The sequence below is a fragment of the Atta colombica genome, unplaced genomic scaffold, assembly GCF_001594045.1.
Source record: "Atta colombica isolate Treedump-2 unplaced genomic scaffold, Acol1.0 scaffold111, whole genome shotgun sequence".
NCBI classification, from domain to species: domain Eukaryota; kingdom Metazoa; phylum Arthropoda; class Insecta; order Hymenoptera; family Formicidae; genus Atta; species Atta colombica.
The window spans coordinates 460486-478760 of NW_017259197.1; the positions used below are offsets into that span (position 1 = coordinate 460486).

At 36.3% G+C, this 18275-nt stretch overlaps 1 protein-coding gene across 1 annotated transcript in view; it reads left to right on the forward strand.

The window, feature by feature from the left end:
• Positions 1-18275, forward strand: part of LOC108693909 (transcriptional enhancer factor TEF-1-like) — a 161473-nt gene that overhangs the window by 106746 nt on the left and 36452 nt on the right. The window contains exon 2 of the mRNA XM_018203106.1: positions 16395-16519. Within this exon, the coding sequence (XP_018058595.1) occupies positions 16395-16519 (125 nt within the window). The remainder of the gene's footprint in view (positions 1-16394; positions 16520-18275) is intronic.

The window sequence follows — 18275 nt, forward strand, 5'->3', positions numbered from 1 at the left end:
CACCTAATATATATACAACTTTATTTATGTTTGGCACAAAAGAGAATTTGATATTTATGACTATAATGCTTGAAATACATAATAATTACGATATTAATGATAGAAACATTACTATAGTGTGACCTTTTTTAGCATCTCATATGTACATATATTCTAAACATTAGTAATTGATACACGTATAATATATCTACATAAGATAGAAAATTTTCGTAGATATCCATCCGAGTTCAGGAATATTCTATCTGAATACGGGAAGCGCAGGTTGCGTTGATGAACTTTCCAAGTGGGCGACTTAACCCAAGCCGAGGTACCGAGTCGACGAATTATCGCCGCGAAAGCAGAAGCAACTTGTCTGGTATGCCAAAATCGATAAAGCGCATCCACCTGCTCTCTCACTTGCCATCGTCACCGTCGTCGCTGCCGTCGATTCACCTCGAAAATTCGTTCAACCGAAACGAGACGCGAGTACGAGAATTTATTAGAATTTTAAGGTCGCGTTTTCTTGAGAATATTTCCCGTCGTCTTTGCCAGCTATTTGATCGTGTGGGAATACACACATTGGCCGCGTTTTTTTTTTTCTCGGAAGGGCACCGAAGAACGTGTGGAACAAACCCTAGATCGACATGTCGCGGTGACGATAAACGCGACGACCGTCTGACACGAAAGGTCGCGTGTGTGTCTATCCTGTAGATCATGAACTGGGTTAACCGGTTCAGAATTCTTCGGTATAATGGCTGGAATAATCGGAATTAAACCTGGAATTAGCATGGAACCGCCACCGCGGTGGAGAAGCGCGCGCGGATGTTCATGAATACTTCAATTCTGTTTTTCGTTTAGCACCTGCTCGTCGAGCGACGTTAATTTCATCCGAATACAGGGAATATTCACAGTTCTCAGCATATCTCAAATTTCCATATATTGTCAATATTGTTTGGATAATTTAATACCAATTTTTTTCTGTAATATAAGAATTTATCAAAGAACATTTTGTTTAATATTCGATTTTAAATTATTGACAAGTAAATTTTTAACTTAAAATTCTGAACGATTAATGTTTTCTTTTTTAATTGTGTTGACGAAAATTATCAAAACAATATTTTATGATTTTTCTCAGAATTAACTGAAATTCTATTATTATATTATTTCCAGATTTAAATTTCTTCAAAGTTTTATGACTTTTGTTGTTATACAACTCGTAATCGTGGTTTCAATAATGGCATGCTTTTTTTTTAATAGAACAATCGTCGTTTATCTTAATCTGACCTCGATGAAAGAATGGTTAATAGATTCAAAACGGTCAGATACGAGCATGACTATTCCTATTCCAATCTCAAAAATAAATCTGCAATAAACTGATGGAAATTAAAAAGAGATAAAATCACTTTATTTCATAAGAGTCGGGCTGAGGTCTTCGGCAGGAACAGATCAAATGTATCTAAATGTGACTTGGTCACTCCACATCCGAACACGGAGAATTTCTCATCGGTGAACGAGGAGCGCCTCAAGAACAAGAGCTAATTGAATCGGGCTGATGATCAAGCCTGGCGTTTGACGAGCAAATCCAGATACTACGTTACGAGTGTTCGAGCCAAGAAAAGAGCCGGCAACAGAGCGGCACCTTGACCCCGCATGAGTCTCCCTCTTCTTCTTTTTCTTCTTCGTCTTCTTTTTCTCCTTTTCTTTCTTCTTCTTCTTCTTCGTTTTCTTCTTCTAAAGCGCTGCGCCTTGAAAGAGAAACTAAAAAGCCGAACAAGTTTCTGTTTCTTTTCAAATAATAAAATAGTTTATTGTGATTATTTAGTAGGAAAAAAGGGTTTGTAATTGCAATTCAAATCTTGAAAATCACCAATTCCTACTACTTTACCAGAAAAATTTGGTAAATAAATTTGGAGAACTCGTTGTGAGTTTTATTACACTGCTGGAAAGAGATCAACGTTGAAGAAGCTTCGTCCTCTTCTCTTGTTTTTTTTTTCCATTTTTTTTGTTTCATTTTTGTTCTAAATATATTGCTGCGAAACAGAGAAAGTGATATGATTGTTTCTTTCTAATAATATTTTTTTTCTTTTTCTTATATCTGTCGTTCTCTCTTTCATTCAACTTCGGTTGGATCGCCAGGAAATAACAGACCGAGGTTCTCAACTCAAAGGAATGCATATTTGTCGTTCTAAATTATGAATTTCGCACTTAAATGCGAAATAAGGGAAATAAATCGAAATCCAATTCTTTGTAATGTTTATTTTTTGTTAAATTTTTTAAAAACATGATATTTAATGACACAAGTTTTAAATTTAATGAATTTTACATTTTATGATACTGTAAGATTAAGTAATTGTTTATATGCTCAATAGTTGTGCTTGATTTATTACATGTTTCAATGCACAATCTGTATATACATTGTATACATATGTGCGTACGAATATTTTGGTCGGCGGAGAGTTAAAAGGAAGTGACACTTCAACGCGGTCCATGAATCACTGATCCGTCGACTAATTGACGGATCATTATCGAAAGCTCGACGAGAGACGAGGATGGCATTGTCGGATCTGCGGAATTGCCTCTGGTAGATTGCATGTACGTCGTTCGAGGCCATGGTGTACGACTATACACGAGGTCGGCGAAGGGATGGCTCGACGGAAGAAAGAGACAGGGTTGGCGAACGTGGTGGTAAGAGAGAACGGGTGGCCGGGGGAGGATGGAAAGGATATGAGGGAGCTGCCGGTTCAGCTGCATTAATTAAACTAGCGGAGGACAATGAGCCTGTCTGCCGGCTCGCTTGCCTCGCCGTGTAATTCACGCCTCTCACGGGAGAGGAGAGATGCCCTTCGATTTTGCTTTCCAGTTTGAACCTTCCTACAGCCCTTAATTACCTACGTCCTTTCGCTTCTCTCTCTCTCTCTCTCTCTCTCTCTTTCTCTCTCTCTCTTTGTCGTGTTCTTTCTCTCTTTTTCTCTCCGTGACTCTTCGTATATAAACGCACATCTTCGCTTCAATGCTGGCAAAGACTGCGAAAGCACAAAACGGCTCGGTGAAATTTGAAGAACTTCATCGTTTTATTGAATTACTATTCTCGTCATGAATTGAATATTATCATTTCCTAAGTTGAAAACTTGCATCACTAATAATAATTTCAATTATGCTAAAAACTAGAAAATTATCGTAGTTTTGAACAGTGAACAAAAGTTTATTTTTAATGAGCAAGAGTCTCACTTCTAAAATTAATTGATATTAATATCTTTTTTTTTTTATTTTAACGTTTGCTTTTATAAAGTAATTCTTTGCAATGCATAATTAAAATCAGGTATGATGCGGATACTTTGATTAAATAATACATATTTTTTTACATAAATCTTGTTAGAGAGCATGCTGCTTAACAAGAAAAGATGATATACGTAATAGAATAAATATCTTAAGAGAAGAATTTACGTTCATCTTAAATAACCGCGAATAATCCTGCCATAAAATAAAATGAACAAGACGTCGCCTTTTATGGTCGCTGCTTCATAACGCAGTCAGGGCGATCGGCTACAAATTGAAGACGCTAATTTACACACGGTTCGATGCTCAGGCCTCTGCCTTGGCACCTCTATTGCCTGACGCCCCTATAGTCATCGTCGTCGCTATAGTCGTTGCCGTCGTCCCAGCGTGTTGCTTATTAACTCGCTCAAGTTTGCCAGCCGAGCTGCAACGGCTAACAAGGTGAACAATGTTTGGCAATTATCTCGGTTAAATGATCCTCCTGAGATGCGGCTGCGGGGCATACCTGCCACCCGGATTGCCTGGCTACGTTATCTAAAACATCCGCGAGTAGCGCGTATTATGTAATGTAAACCGAAGAAGCGTTTCCGATTTGATTCAGTTTCCTCGAATCAATGTACGTGTGGGAATATGATGTATAGCAGTCGAGTGTTAAAATTAGTATACAATCTTATCTCGCTGAGATATAATAGTTTTAAAATTGAAATTGTTGTGTGATTTCAGCAAATATGCATAAAATTAGGAATTTGAAAAATTTTAATTTAGAATTGTAAATAGTTTTTACTTTATCAGAATTTTAATTAATTTAAAATATAATTATGTTCTGCTTCTTTAAGATTTGCAAAAATATCGACATTCTAAATCTATATGATATTTGTACCTTATTGTATTTCATTTAGATGTTCCAGATTTCAAGTTATTTTGTGCATTTAAGACATACTTACTTTCTTTTCTGCATTCTATTTATGTGCATTCGGTGTATTTTGCATTCTTGCAGGATATTCCAAACAATGAGTTCACTAACCCTCAGTCAAGTGTTGCAGAAAATCAGCGCTCGCGTTCATCGAAGCGCGAACCTTATAGATTCTTGCCGCGTCTGAAAATAATCTTACCTGGAGTTAACTATTCGTTAGCGTGACCGGCGGAAATGTTACGTTACATAAGAAATTACGGTAATAATCGTAGCGTAAATAGTGATCGCGCTTGCGTATCGCGCTAACTCGCGTAACGCGATCGCTTCGCCGCTCACTCTCCAATTTACGAAAGGAGAGAAAATGACTCGGCTCGTTTTTGGACGTGTGAGAAACTCGACACGTCAAAAAAATCTATAACTAGACGGATTGAATTGATATAATTTTAATTCGAGAATAAATGAAACTCGGGATCGAACACTCTAATAATTTCGTCGAGTTGAAGCCAGTCTTTGATGATGTAAAATTGATGAGAAATACTTTCTTCGATAAACAATGGAAATACACATAGAAATTATTTTCACGCGTTTGTAATATTCACATCAAAGTTCTTTGAAATCGGATTGGTTCTAGTTTGTTATAGATCAGCATTTTTCAATTTTTCTCAATTTGCAGCACATTAAATAACGAGCTTTTCTTAAAGTACATCATTAGAAGCACACGCTTTAGTATACGGTATAGATTTTTTATCGCTAACATGACGTTCAGAAATAAAAAGTTAAGTTCTAAAATTTTTTATTTTATTATTAAAAAAATGATTTTATTGCAATAATAATATCATTTTGATTAAAATAATTTTCATAATAAACAATATAATTTAAAACATTTTGTAATTTCTAAAACATTTTTTATCTCGCGCCTTACTCACTTTTTATTTATTTATTAATTTTTAATTCTTTTTACCTTCTCTAAAATTGTCGCGACAGATTTGGAGATCTTTTGCGGCACTGGTTAAAAAAATCCTGCTGTATAGGTATAAGAAAATGATCTCAACAATAAAAAGAGTTGGCAATTTGTATAACGCGCATTTTTCTATGTGTCAACAATAAAATCTTGAGAACCAAGCACGATGAAATTATACGGGTTTCAATCTCTAAGACTTGAGAGAGAGAGAGAGGGGGGAGGGGGAAGAGAGAGGAAGAGAAGAAAAGTCAGACGAAGTCGATTAGCCAAGAGGCTTTTACGTCTCACTTGGTTCGTAACTTCTCCTTCTTTCCTCTTCCCGCGCATACACGACTTTGCGAAGTCTGGCCGGCGGTGCCGACGCGTTTCCTGTTTTCTTCGCGAGTATCGCCAACGCGTAATATGCACCCGCGTAATTACGCGAATTATACCGCGTATCGACTTTCATATCGGCAGACTGCACGCCTCTTCTCTCCTCTCCATGTCTCATGCCAGCCGCCTGCGTTCTTATCCGTGCGCAACGCCGAGAAACGTAGCCACGAAACGGCGATCTTATGCAAATCGATTAACGGTGCATCCACGCGCTCTTCTGCTCCTCTCCCGCAATAGTAAAGTTCGATATTGGCTGATAAATATTCACCATGCCCCTCTATATGATTCCCCATCGATTCGTTCCTCCTTCTCCACGTCCCTTTCGGCAGATACATCGTTGCTCGAGGGTCGTTAAAATAATGAACTTTTTAATAAGACGAAATTCTTCACCCGTCACATTGGCGATAATCGCTTGAAAATTTTGTCAGTGTCTTTTCGTTAAAATATGCAACTGTTCGATGAGATTGAAATATCATCACAGTTATTTCCAAAATATTACTACTTTTTATTCATAGATAATATTTTCATTTTGCTGCTCGAAGTGAACAATTTATGAATTTTATATACTCTGTTGTCCGTTTATTATGTATTTCCTTTTCTGCTACAGATTGTATTAGGAGTCAATAATACATTTCGTGTAGTGTTTTTTCGCTTTTGAATTTGATGTATTTTGCTGGATACAAACAAAATTGTGAAAACGAATCCTTGCATTGAGTCGTGTCTTTTATTTAAAAAAAAAAAAAAAAAAAAAAAAAACAAATTGATCGCGAATGTACGTTAATCTATAAATAGCACGGTCTCTAAGACTCGTTTGGTCATTTCGCACGAAATCAAACAAGGATCTTTGCAAGATCCTGCCGGACGATGATCTGCCGTCGGTCGTGAATCGTGATCCGAATCGACGAGAGGTGCCATCGGCAGCCGCTTTGTCATGTCTCTCCATCGTCTTTTCCCTTTTTCTCCCGTGCATCGACACCAGAACCAGAATGACGTAAAGCGGATGGGAGGCAAGTTGGAGGAAAAGAGCGAGGAGAAAGAAAGAGACGCAGGAACCGGTTGTTGGCCTCACCGGCAGCTGTCTTGTCGACGAATACGAAGAGCAAGAGAAGAGTGAAGAAACGCTACACGCTCGATCGACGGCTTCTACGACTCGCCGAGTTAACTTCTGAAAACGAGGTGGAGAGTTTCGGTACTCGAGAGCATCACCAAGAGAAAGATAAAAAGGGGGGATAAGCAGAGAGAGAGAGAGAGAGAGAGAGAGAGAGAGAGAGAGAGAGAGAGAGAGAGAGCAACTCCTCTGCTTTTGTTCGTGCTCTATTCCTGCCTTAGTTGTATTATCCTCGAGTTTCTCCTCATTGTCACTCGTTGCATTGGAAACTGTAAATCAACACCATGGATAATGTTTCTCCCACGGGACCGAAGAGAATCAGCTGTTCAACTTGACAGCGGCGGAAACTCAAGGAAGGCTCTGAAGGAGGTAGATGGAAGGAAGACGAGTGGACTTGATTATCTCGACGGTGACGGATCGCGAACTTATCGATCAAGTGTTGTAAATCTTGCAATCAATGAGAAATTACTGATGAAGGATAAATTCTAACGCTTTATAATTATTGGATAATAATTTCTAGGAATAATAGACACATAATATGGCCATTAAATTATACTATGTACGTAATAGATATTAAATTTAAATGATTGCTATTATTGCACTTTATGTAAACACGTTACTAAGCATAAAAAAATGACAAAAATTCAGGTTTCACAAGCGAGAATTAACTTATAAATTAATTCGAATCAATTTCTGTTAGAACTCCAACTTTATATTCCAAAGTTTTATCAACAACTCTCTATTTTATCGTTGCCTTTATTTTCGATTCTCGTCATCTTCATGCTTCCTTGACACTGCCCTCTCAACGATTTTCAACGATTTTCCTTCTGCTTCTTCGTCACGCTCTCAAGTTCCTCGCTCACTACTCACCGTCATATTTGCTTGGCACACAAGAAACCTCAGTGTTCGTCTTCTCCGCGTCTTCTCGTCTCAAGAGCTTATTACACTGGCGATGTCCCTGCGGTTTTTGACGGAAGATTGCATTATTCGTCATTAAAACCGTATTAACTCTCGCCGCGACGCGCACACGCGCGGCAGACACGGGCTAATGTAATTACGCGAACCGCGAGGATCCGATATTAATCCTGCTGCTCGCTCCAATTCGAGCGCTTCTCGCCGATTATTTCGCGACGGCGATTATTTCAGTGCTAACTTTAATATAATTTGAGATGTGAGGAAGCGAAATTACATCGCGTTTATTTGCAATGCAGTCGAGAGTAATGGCTAGGTATATCTCGTTTTCGTTAGTTTTTAACAGATTTTAGAATGATCTATTTAATAAGGATATAGTGATCAAAGAGTTAGAATTTTCTTCAAAACGTTTTTTGTTGTACTTTTTTTTTAATGCCTAATTATGAACATTTTTTTGCAATTAATTTTTAAACCGCGTTATCAAGGTTTTGTTATTCGCACAGCAACTTTATATACAGGAAAATTTATGTTGAATTTAATACATTTTACGTGTTCCAAATGGTTCACTCAAATTTTTATGTTAACCTAACGTAAACATTACGTAACAAAATTAACACAAAAAATGTAATATTTTGACATAATTTGAAAACATTATGGAAGTATATTTTCTTCAGTAAAATTAATATTTATAATATATTTAATTAATACATACATTTATTCTTTTTTTAATTAATTTTGACACAAAATATTTAAATAATATAATTGAATAAATAATATAATTAAATAATATAACTATGTTAAATTAATACTCTGGTACATTAAAAATTTAATACAAAAATTGTAACAAAACTTTTTCTTACTACACTGAGAAAAATGATTTGGTTGAATTAAATGATAATTCTGGAAAATTAACGAATCAGAATTTTCTGGTTAAATTTTTTAGAATTCTAAATGAGAAAATTAGAATTTTGATTGATGTAATTATTCTGGTAAAAATAAGAATTCTAATAGATATCTATCAGAATTCCGGTTATCTCAAGTAGAATTCTAATAACCAGATTTCTGATTTGTCCATTTTCAACCAGAAATTTTTTTAGTATATGAATTTAGTATAAGAATAACGCTGGATATTTATAACGTAAATGAACGCCTTGATATTATTTTATTAAGGAAAGATCAAAAATGCAATTGGTAAAGTATTACTGATTTAATATGCAGACAGAGTGCCATATAATAAATTTTCTAGTCTACGAGCACGTTCACCATCGTCTCGAAAGTAAATAGCGCGCGTTATATTACGCGGCCCGTAAGTTTCGCGAGTGGTTAGTAATTTTCGCTTTACGTGCGCGCTCTCGTTTTCTACGAATATAATGCGGTTAATGCTCCTTCTCAGCGAGACTGTCAGCGTCGGTTCCCTGTCCTTATTCTCGAGGAGCATTCAATTATATTGACTTCAATTCGGAGCTGACGCATTACCATAACCCTGAATAATTCATGGTCGAATGGTTAATCCTGCAGTATGTAAATTAATCCCTCTAATTGCAAGCGACAATACGACGAATGTTGCAGCCTAAATGCGGCCTGAATCATCCGATTTATATACATATTCTCGATTTACTTTTAACGAGATCGCGACATAATTTACTCACATAAGCTTTACAAATTATTTTGCTCGTAATGGTTGGACGACGAAGGGCTTGTAAATGCAAAGCGATAGCCGTTGTCAATTATCGGCCGTATTACCTCTTTGATTTACTCGCGAAATGGCGTTGAATATTCATATTAAAGATTTCGAAATCGTTCGGTGTCGAATCGTTATTTTTCATGAATCCTTCTATCGCGGGGAAATCTTTTGGAACGGAATTGTCCTATTCCAATTCACTTCGTGATCCTAATGAGCTAATTTCCGTAATTATACCCCTTATACCCTTTCCTGTCTCCTTCGTGCATCGCGCATTTCGCTCTTAAGAGAGTCACATCGCCGTTTTAATGACTGACAATTCCCATATCACGATTTTTATCTGCGAATAATAGATAACTCGTATAATAGATAACTCGTTATTGACAGTGCGATGTACATCCGATAGAAAAGACAACCTACGCGTCGATCATAGAAAAACATTATCACGATTCAAGGCTCAATGAAACTGCTGCTAATTGAAGGTTCGCGAAAGTGGCTCGCATTTGTTGCGATTTTCACTATGTTACCTCGTATTCCCCTGCGGGAATCCTTTGCTGGGGCGCATACAGGATTATACCACGGTATGTTACAGCATCAGTGCGTGTGTTGCCCGCGCCCACGGATTCACCGTATTTTTTCTGTTCGTTAAGAATTAAAAGAGGGACATCGTTACTCGAGAGAGAGAGAAGGGGGGGGGGAATCGCATTGTTTTGTTTTTCTCTCCCGGCGCGGCGCGGCGTTCCGGGATCTGCCAATATTTTCCGCGTGATTCCCCTATATATCCCTCTCCGCCTCTTACTAACACGAGCTATATCACTCGCGAAAAGCTCCAAGTGCGTTTATTATTTTTCCCCACTGTTACCTCGTCCCTTCCCCCCGTCCTTTCGCCTGCTTTTCTTTTTCAATCGCTTCGGCTCCAAATACGGGGGAGGCAGAGATGATTCACCGCACTCGGTACTCGGCGCTCTCGCACGAGTGAATACCTACGAGAGCAATGATACGAGCGAATCGAGTTTGCTGTTTTTCATTGAACCAAACGGAGATTAATCACTATCGTGCGCGTCTCGAATAAACGCGCACCTGTGGCTGCTCTGGGCGAGTTTTTCATCGCTCGACTTTCATCTGACGACAAAGAAATCGAACTGCTTGACGCGAGAACTTGTTATTTTATTTATCAATGAAATTACTTTGAATTTTTTTTTTCAGCGAAATACTTACATTTAAATTTACAAAATAGAAAATGTGTTAAAAATTTTCCTTTTAAATCGTAGATTTTTGTTGTAATTCTCAATTAAAATGTTACATAAAAATGAATTCTCATAATTGGAGTATAGAAATATTTCTTTATATATATTTCTTTATATTTTCTAGATAAGAATATAACATAATTTTGTCACGCGAATATTTAAATAAAATTTTTTCACAATTGAATTAAAGATATCACTTTTTAATAAGCTTAAGCATCCATTTTATTTAATCATCTTGTATTCATCACGTCGTCCGGGGTTGTTTAGATTATGAATGCATTAACACGGCGCAATAATTTTGCGCATAATCGTCATTTCAATAACTCGTACCTTACGCTACTTAGCACGATATTTTATCTAAGTCCGTACAATGGGCGCGGCGATTAAGACCGATTCGTCGCGGTCGATTTATAAAGTCGACTATACATTGCGAGCGCGGGCTCTCACGGAGCTTTTACTTTACCGGGGCAGCGCCGCGTATAATCGTTCGATAATATCGAGACGTGGCTCGTGCCAGAACCGATTAGAATTCTTAATGGCTCGCATAAAAGGCGGGAGCACGGGACGCGTCGTCTCTTAATAAATTTTACGGCACGGCAACTCGCAACCGGCATCGAGATGATAATTAATTTTTCCCGGAAATTTCGCACGCAAGCTAAATCTCGTTACTATGATATAAAAGTACTTAGTTTCGTCGTTATTGTAATGTAATTTTACAATATATGTCCACGGAGAGCGAACTTGCAATAATTTTGTGATCTTATCGTTTGACAATATTCGCTATTGAGTACATTAAAAAATTCCGAAACACGCGGTCTGTTTCGAAGTTTCTTTCCTTGAATTTTTTCAACTTTTTAAAAGTCTTGGAATCATTAATAGTTTTGTCTTTTAAAGCGATTAAAAATCTTAACAAAAATAGATTTCCGAGAAATTTTTAATTAAAAACGAGTGATCTCTCTCTCTCTCTCTCTCTCTCCTTAATAGTCTTCATTAATTTTAAAAAGAGATAGACTCTACATAATATTTAATCGCTTTTAGGGATTATAATTTCAATTTTGAACAGAGATGATATATTAATCTCATTACATTTTCTTACAATGTTAAGTCAGTGCGTCCTTTAGAGAGGATTAAAGGATTAAGAGAAGCCAAAATTGTCGGCAGACTGAATCGGATCTTTCCATTGCACTTTCGTGCGATTAGCGATAAATAACTCTGTCAATGGCTTGCAGAAGATCCTGCTGGCGTTATGAAAAGGTCTCCGAGAGCTCGCGAGTGCGTTATCGGACACGCGGCGGTGGCGAATAAGCGGCTAGGTGTCGTCGCATGTACGTGTATGCGTCGGCGAGGATGTGTTCGTATGCGTTATACCACGTTCAACACGAGCAACGTAGGGACAAGAGAGGCGATATATAATGTTCCGCGATATTAAACGGGACGCATTCCACCGAAGCCACCCTCTGGTTCCTGCTATGAATGCTTCTACGACCCCCGTCTCCTGTCTCATACCCCCCTTGCCTGTCGCCCATCCCCTCGTCGACTACCTCCGAAAAGCGGAACGAGGAAGAGAGAGAGAGATAGATAGAGACAGATCTGGCCTACTCGACCAGGACCACCCTCGAATGGTTATACGCCAAATTTACAGCTTAGCCAGTGCCACTACTACTATCACTGTGAACACGGCATATACTAGCCTCGTGCCGTAGAGTTTCTCGCAACTGATACGTTCATCTATACGTGTGGTTCAAGGAAACAAATTAACAAGAACATTTTCCTTGTGTTTCTGATATGATGTCTTTGATGATGCCAAGAAGACTGTATTCATAGTTTAGAAAAATTTTTGATTAATTTTGCGAGGTTTATGCGTGGCTTTTATTTTCTTTTATTGAAATGTACAAATAATAATGTAGAATTTAAAAATCATTTGTATTTTGCTTTTGCATTTTATGTCCATGTTTCTCTTTGTTATTTTTATTCTATTTGTCCTAAAAATATCGAGATTGCATCACGTTGATAATAAAGTATAAGGATAAACAAATAATTTTTGTATTTAATGAAAATTATATGATGTAGTTTCTAAGAGCATCGAGGATTCACTGCACGTACAGCGCAAAACTAAACTTGTAAAGATGAGTTGAAAGATGGACGTGGATGGACGATCTCATTCTCGCGAATATCCGTCCGAAAGTTTCTTCATTCGTCGCGCTGTTGCACGTTGTTCTACATTACCCATAATTTTCGTTTCAGTAGAATCTCAGCTAGATTTAGTAATTTAACGATTTAATTAATTAGTACAATAACAAAATTAGAAAACTTAGATTATGCGTACTTAGACATTCCTTTAACAAAATTTATTTTGCTATATCGCTAATATTTTTTGTTAATTCAAACTAGATAATTATATAGAAATTATCTAATTCTTAAGGTAAAAAAATAGAAAGGAAGAAAAATAATGATGTTACAGTATCATATTTGTAAAGCAAATAAAGATATCGCTGATTCTTTGCTTTGAAAATAATACAACTAAAAAAAAATGTGATTGTGTAGTTATTATCATAAATAAGTTAAATAAATATTATCCTATCAATCGTTAAAAGTAAAAAATTCATTTAAAAAATTGTCAAAATTATTACAACTCAAAAAGGGTTAAAAAATTATTATAATTAAAAAAGAATGATTTTTAAGGGCTGAAACGAAAATAATTTGATTATATTAAGAATATATTCTTTTTGTTGATATTATTTGATTGGTCAATGATTTTCTGTCAAGTTGAAAAATAGTTTTTCCCTTTTTCTGATTTTATTTTTGGAATTGTATCACTTTTGAAGGGAGTGATATGTATTTGCGTGAGATTGCCTTACGACTGTATTTATTTTTATATGCATTTTACAATGTTTATGTTTATATGATATGAATTTAAAACTTTTTTCAAGTTTCAAAAGAAGCTCTACTACATAAAGAAATTAATATTATTATTTTACAGAAACTATACATCGTTATACAAAATTAATCAAATGCTATCTTAAGTATTGGCTTAGTAGAGATCTAAGCATCTACTGAATAATCCGGCCTATTCGACCGATGCTCGCCCCCAGCACCCTCCATCTTTGCGGGCCGAAAATTTGTCGCGACTCGATCATTACTCAACGAGAGCCGGGAAATCTAGCAGCGTAATATCTGGCACCGAGCGGCAACGCGGATAATGGAGAAGGATGCATACGTCCGCGATCTCGCGCGATCATAGTAGTGGCCAGGACATTCCGAGGTTTCGCCAGCGAGAGGCGTTCTCCCCCTCGAAGTTCCTGCACCCTATCACGCTCGGCCTGGTCATACCCTATCCTTCATCTGAACATTTCCATCCCCTGGATAACCTCGATTCTCTTCTCCCCCTCTTCTTCGTTGCCAACAAGAGCACCGAATGCAATCATACGTCATCCGCCATGATCTATGTCTTCTGCCATTCTAGCATCGCGCGCTCGATCTAGCACATATTCACGCGCGCGCGTGTGTGTACGTGTACGTGTAGCTTCTGTACGTGCACGTGCGCAAGTACGCGACCACATCTCGCGTCTCTATTAACCTACCGCTCATTTTCCGGCTGCATATGAGCATGTTCGCCGTTAGCCACGACCACCCGCCGGATGATTGCGGCTCGCTTCCGTGCATTTTCAGGAGAAACGTATACCCCTGACAGTTTGCCTATCTTTATGTGAAGCGTTGCAAACGTACATGTTCGTTCACGAGTTAAGCTAGGAGAGACAATAGTACCTACATTTTGAAATACTTTTTAACAATTATAAAAATTTATAGAAAAGGACTTCAGTGTTATAGGAATAATATAAAGAAGAATATTACGGATATATGAAAAATGATGCTTTTCAACATAAGAATGGAGAAGGAGAGAAGAATGGAGAGGAGGAGAAGGCGTAGGAAAATTTTGATCATAAAATAAAATGTACAAATGAGAAAAATAAACATATGTTTATATGAATATATGAATATATATGCATTGTATAATATTGGGTTGTCCGGAAAGTTGTTCGTGCCGACCTATATAATTTAATAAATGTATACTAAAATTTAAATCTTCTGCGTTTCAATTTTCCTTCAAAATCGGCACGAACTTTCCGGACAACCCAATAATGTAATTTTTATAAAAGTGTTTTCATTTACTCGTTTCTTTAATTTTGATTATATCGATTAAAAATATTTTTTAATTTATTGAAAACTGCGTTCAACAGAAAAAGCAGCAACTAAATATTGTAAAATTCTTTAATATTGATCTTACTCTTAGTTCTTCACTGGATCTAAATGTAGAAACTAATTACTAATATTCAAGAATTTTACAACAATTGCAAAGTTGTTTATTTCTTTTGCTGAACACAGCCATTGATTGTTTATCGTATACAACGCCTTTCTTTTTAAAATGGCTAAAAATAAATTTTATTAATAAAAAAGTTTATTAATAAAAAAGAAATATGTATATTAAAATAAAATACCAAATATGATGAAGCAAATTTCCATTGAAAGTTCTGCCCTTAATAATAATGCTCTTAATAATTCTAATTTTAATAATAAATTATTTAATAATGCAATAATTTTTCTCGAAGATATATCGACTTTTGTCGACTTGCTTTTCAAAGAGAAAAAGAGACGCTCAACAGTCAGCTGTCTCAAATCTGTTGGTCCACTAAGTAAGCCGAACAATTTCCAACTTTCCCTCCTTTGGCCTTTCCCCCAAATGCATAAAGGAACGCGTAACACGAATATCTGCGTATAATTAACAATTACTCGTCTCTTGATTCTCCGAGAGCCATGGAATGGCCGGTACATGCGCGCCGGCCTCCGCGAATGATTCTCCGATGAATTTCGTCATCGCGACGAATGCCACAGGGGATGAGGAACGTAGGGCGAGAAGAGAGGGGGGGCACGTTCTGCTTTTGGCTTGGGGGTGGTTGTTGCTACGGATCGGGATTTGCACCGCCACCGGTAGTACGAACCGAGCCAGGGAATAGGGGTCTTTTCTGGGGGCTTAACATACACACTCCACCCCCGGTAGGCGGAGTGTACCGCCTACGAGCTACCCCCACCCACTGCACTGATACGCGATATCAGCGAACACTTGTTGCTCCGACGAGCGTAGAACGACGACGAAGTGCCGTCTCTCTGCTCTCCCCCTCCCCCTCTCCCTTCCTTTACCCTTCCACAGTCGCGATTTTTCACGTGCTGATTTTTTTCGCTTCCCTCCCCGCATGCGTAACGCGCGAATGTATCCCCTACACTCTATTCATTCCCCGCGAATCTAATTCGATAGGATAATATTCCATTGTCAAAATTGAGTTCACTACATGATAGCGAACGAAATTAATTCATTATTTTGTAACGAACGTGTTATAAACAATCACGCATATAAAATTGGGAATGTGTATGCAAAAGTTCTGAAGGAATATGCTGCAATGATTTTCAAACTGCAGATAATATATTTATTATGAATTTGTTATGAAAAATTTCGCGACTTTATCATGTTAATATTATGATCAAGCTTGGAATTGTTATTGTTATTTAGATTATTACGTACGTACAAAATACTTTTCATTACTCGGAGATGCAATAAAATAACCTGAGCTTTTTTCTATTCTTTTATTATATATTTTTTATTTTACTACTCTTTACTAATATTTCGCGCTTTATTTATTTTCAACTACACATTTCGACACTGTTCGACCGCAATCTTGATTTTAAACGTATTTTTAAAAAAAAGCTTATTGAAAAGCTTATTTATGGTTATAGATTCATTTTGCGAGACAGTAGTAACTTTCTGTCTCGCAAAATAAATCTAGGTCAATCTCGTAAAGTCAGTTTGTGAAGCTGGACTACGAGCGCAGCTTGAAACTGGGATTTTTCCGAGAGAAGTTAATAAACCGAGTACGTTCCTCGTTTTGTTACAGGCAGTGCGGTGGCTGCAGCCGACACCATTTCCGCGCCGTGGACCCCCGCGAGTTCCGGGCCGCCGCCCGACGCCAACGGCTCCGGCTCGGATACGAAGAACCTCGACGTTGGCGAAATTAGCGATGTAAGTCAACTGTGTCGTCGCCAATTAAGGACGACTGCGAGCGTAGTCTCAGCGCCCTTTTTATTTCAATTAACTCGCCGACCTGAGTTTGAAGGGACGAGCTTTCCTGCGGCTCGCATTTACTTATATCATGGAAGTATATAACGCTTAAACTTTCGTACTAGAGACGACATTTATCGTTACTCTCTTGGTATTATTGTACGCAAAAAATTCCGGCTGACAATAAGTAAAATTTCTCATTGTAAAATGTAGACATAGTCGTTATTTGGTTTTGCAAAACTGATAAAAATTAATAGAAAATGATTAAATTTTTTTGCTAGTTTTTGATGAATTCTTTTATTAATATTTGTTAGTATTAATATTAGTATATAATACATTGTATAAGATTTATAAAAAAGAATGTTAACAAGTTCTTATCAGTTTATGTCATATTAACACGATTCAATATCAAATTTTCTCCCAAATATCATAGTATATCCCAAAGATTTTTTTGCGTCGAATATGATACCGTTGTCAGAATTTATGTGGCATGTTGGGATTTTTAATAGATTAGAGTAAAATGGATCATAGAAACTCCTTTTTTGGACCCATTTCATTCTAATTTGCTCAAAATCCTCTGATGTGCTATGCAAATTCTGACGACATCATGTTGAACGTGAAAAAATCTTTGGAGTATGTACTATACACTTCGGATAGAGAAAAGTGATATTTTGTCAAACTGTATAATTCAATTTTGTTATTGATAATATAATAATACGCGTGCACAATATTTAAAAATTATTCTGATAATTTTTTTAACATATTGAATTATTGTGATTCTCTTGTTTTGTTTTCATTGGCTACGTTTAGCAAAGAAAGCAGTTTGGCATTTGTTGTAAAATGTTTTAATACAATTGATAAAAATTAAAAATTTATACATTTATTGTTTCCTAATGAGGAATTAATAGCAAGATCAATCATATTACAGAATATAACAATTACAGAGTTGCTTTCTCTGCTGAACAGAATCAGCGATCTTCAATCTCATTTTATGCTACTATAAGCGAGCATTCGAAATATTCACATTCCGAAGTATCATACTTTTAAATTTGGCATAAAAAAATGTATTTCAAAATGTATAATAAAGAGTGATCTTAAAATCATTTTATAAGCTAATTTTATATCGTTAAATGAAAATTTAATGATAATTTATTACAACATTATTTAATCTTCGAACGTAAATTTATGGTTAATATTATGTTTGATATATACTAACTAATTACTTGATATCGAAAGAAACTAGTTTTTCAAATTGATGGACATTGGAAGTGATATATTCTTAAATCATCAAATTTATTGAAATTTTAATATTTCAATAAATTTGATGATTTAAGAATATATCACTTTTATTTTATATGGAAAATAACTAATTTGCATTTTGAAATATATTCTATGTAAATAAAACAACATGAATACTAAAATGAATATGAAAATGCACAGAATTATTATATAAACGTTAATTCGTTAACTTTGGCACATGCAAATTGGATTTATTTAGGTCAGACATATGTAGCCACTTCAAAGCTGGACGTCGACTATGCAATTTAATTCTCTGGTTTTCTCCTTGCCTTCTTTTGCGTGTAATTTCTTTAACATGATGAAGACATTTAAACATTTTATTTGTTTTTTTAATCATTTAATATTTATTATTTCTATTCATTTATTATGTAGAGTGAAAAGAAAGCAAGATATCTTTTTTGTTTTATATACAAACAAT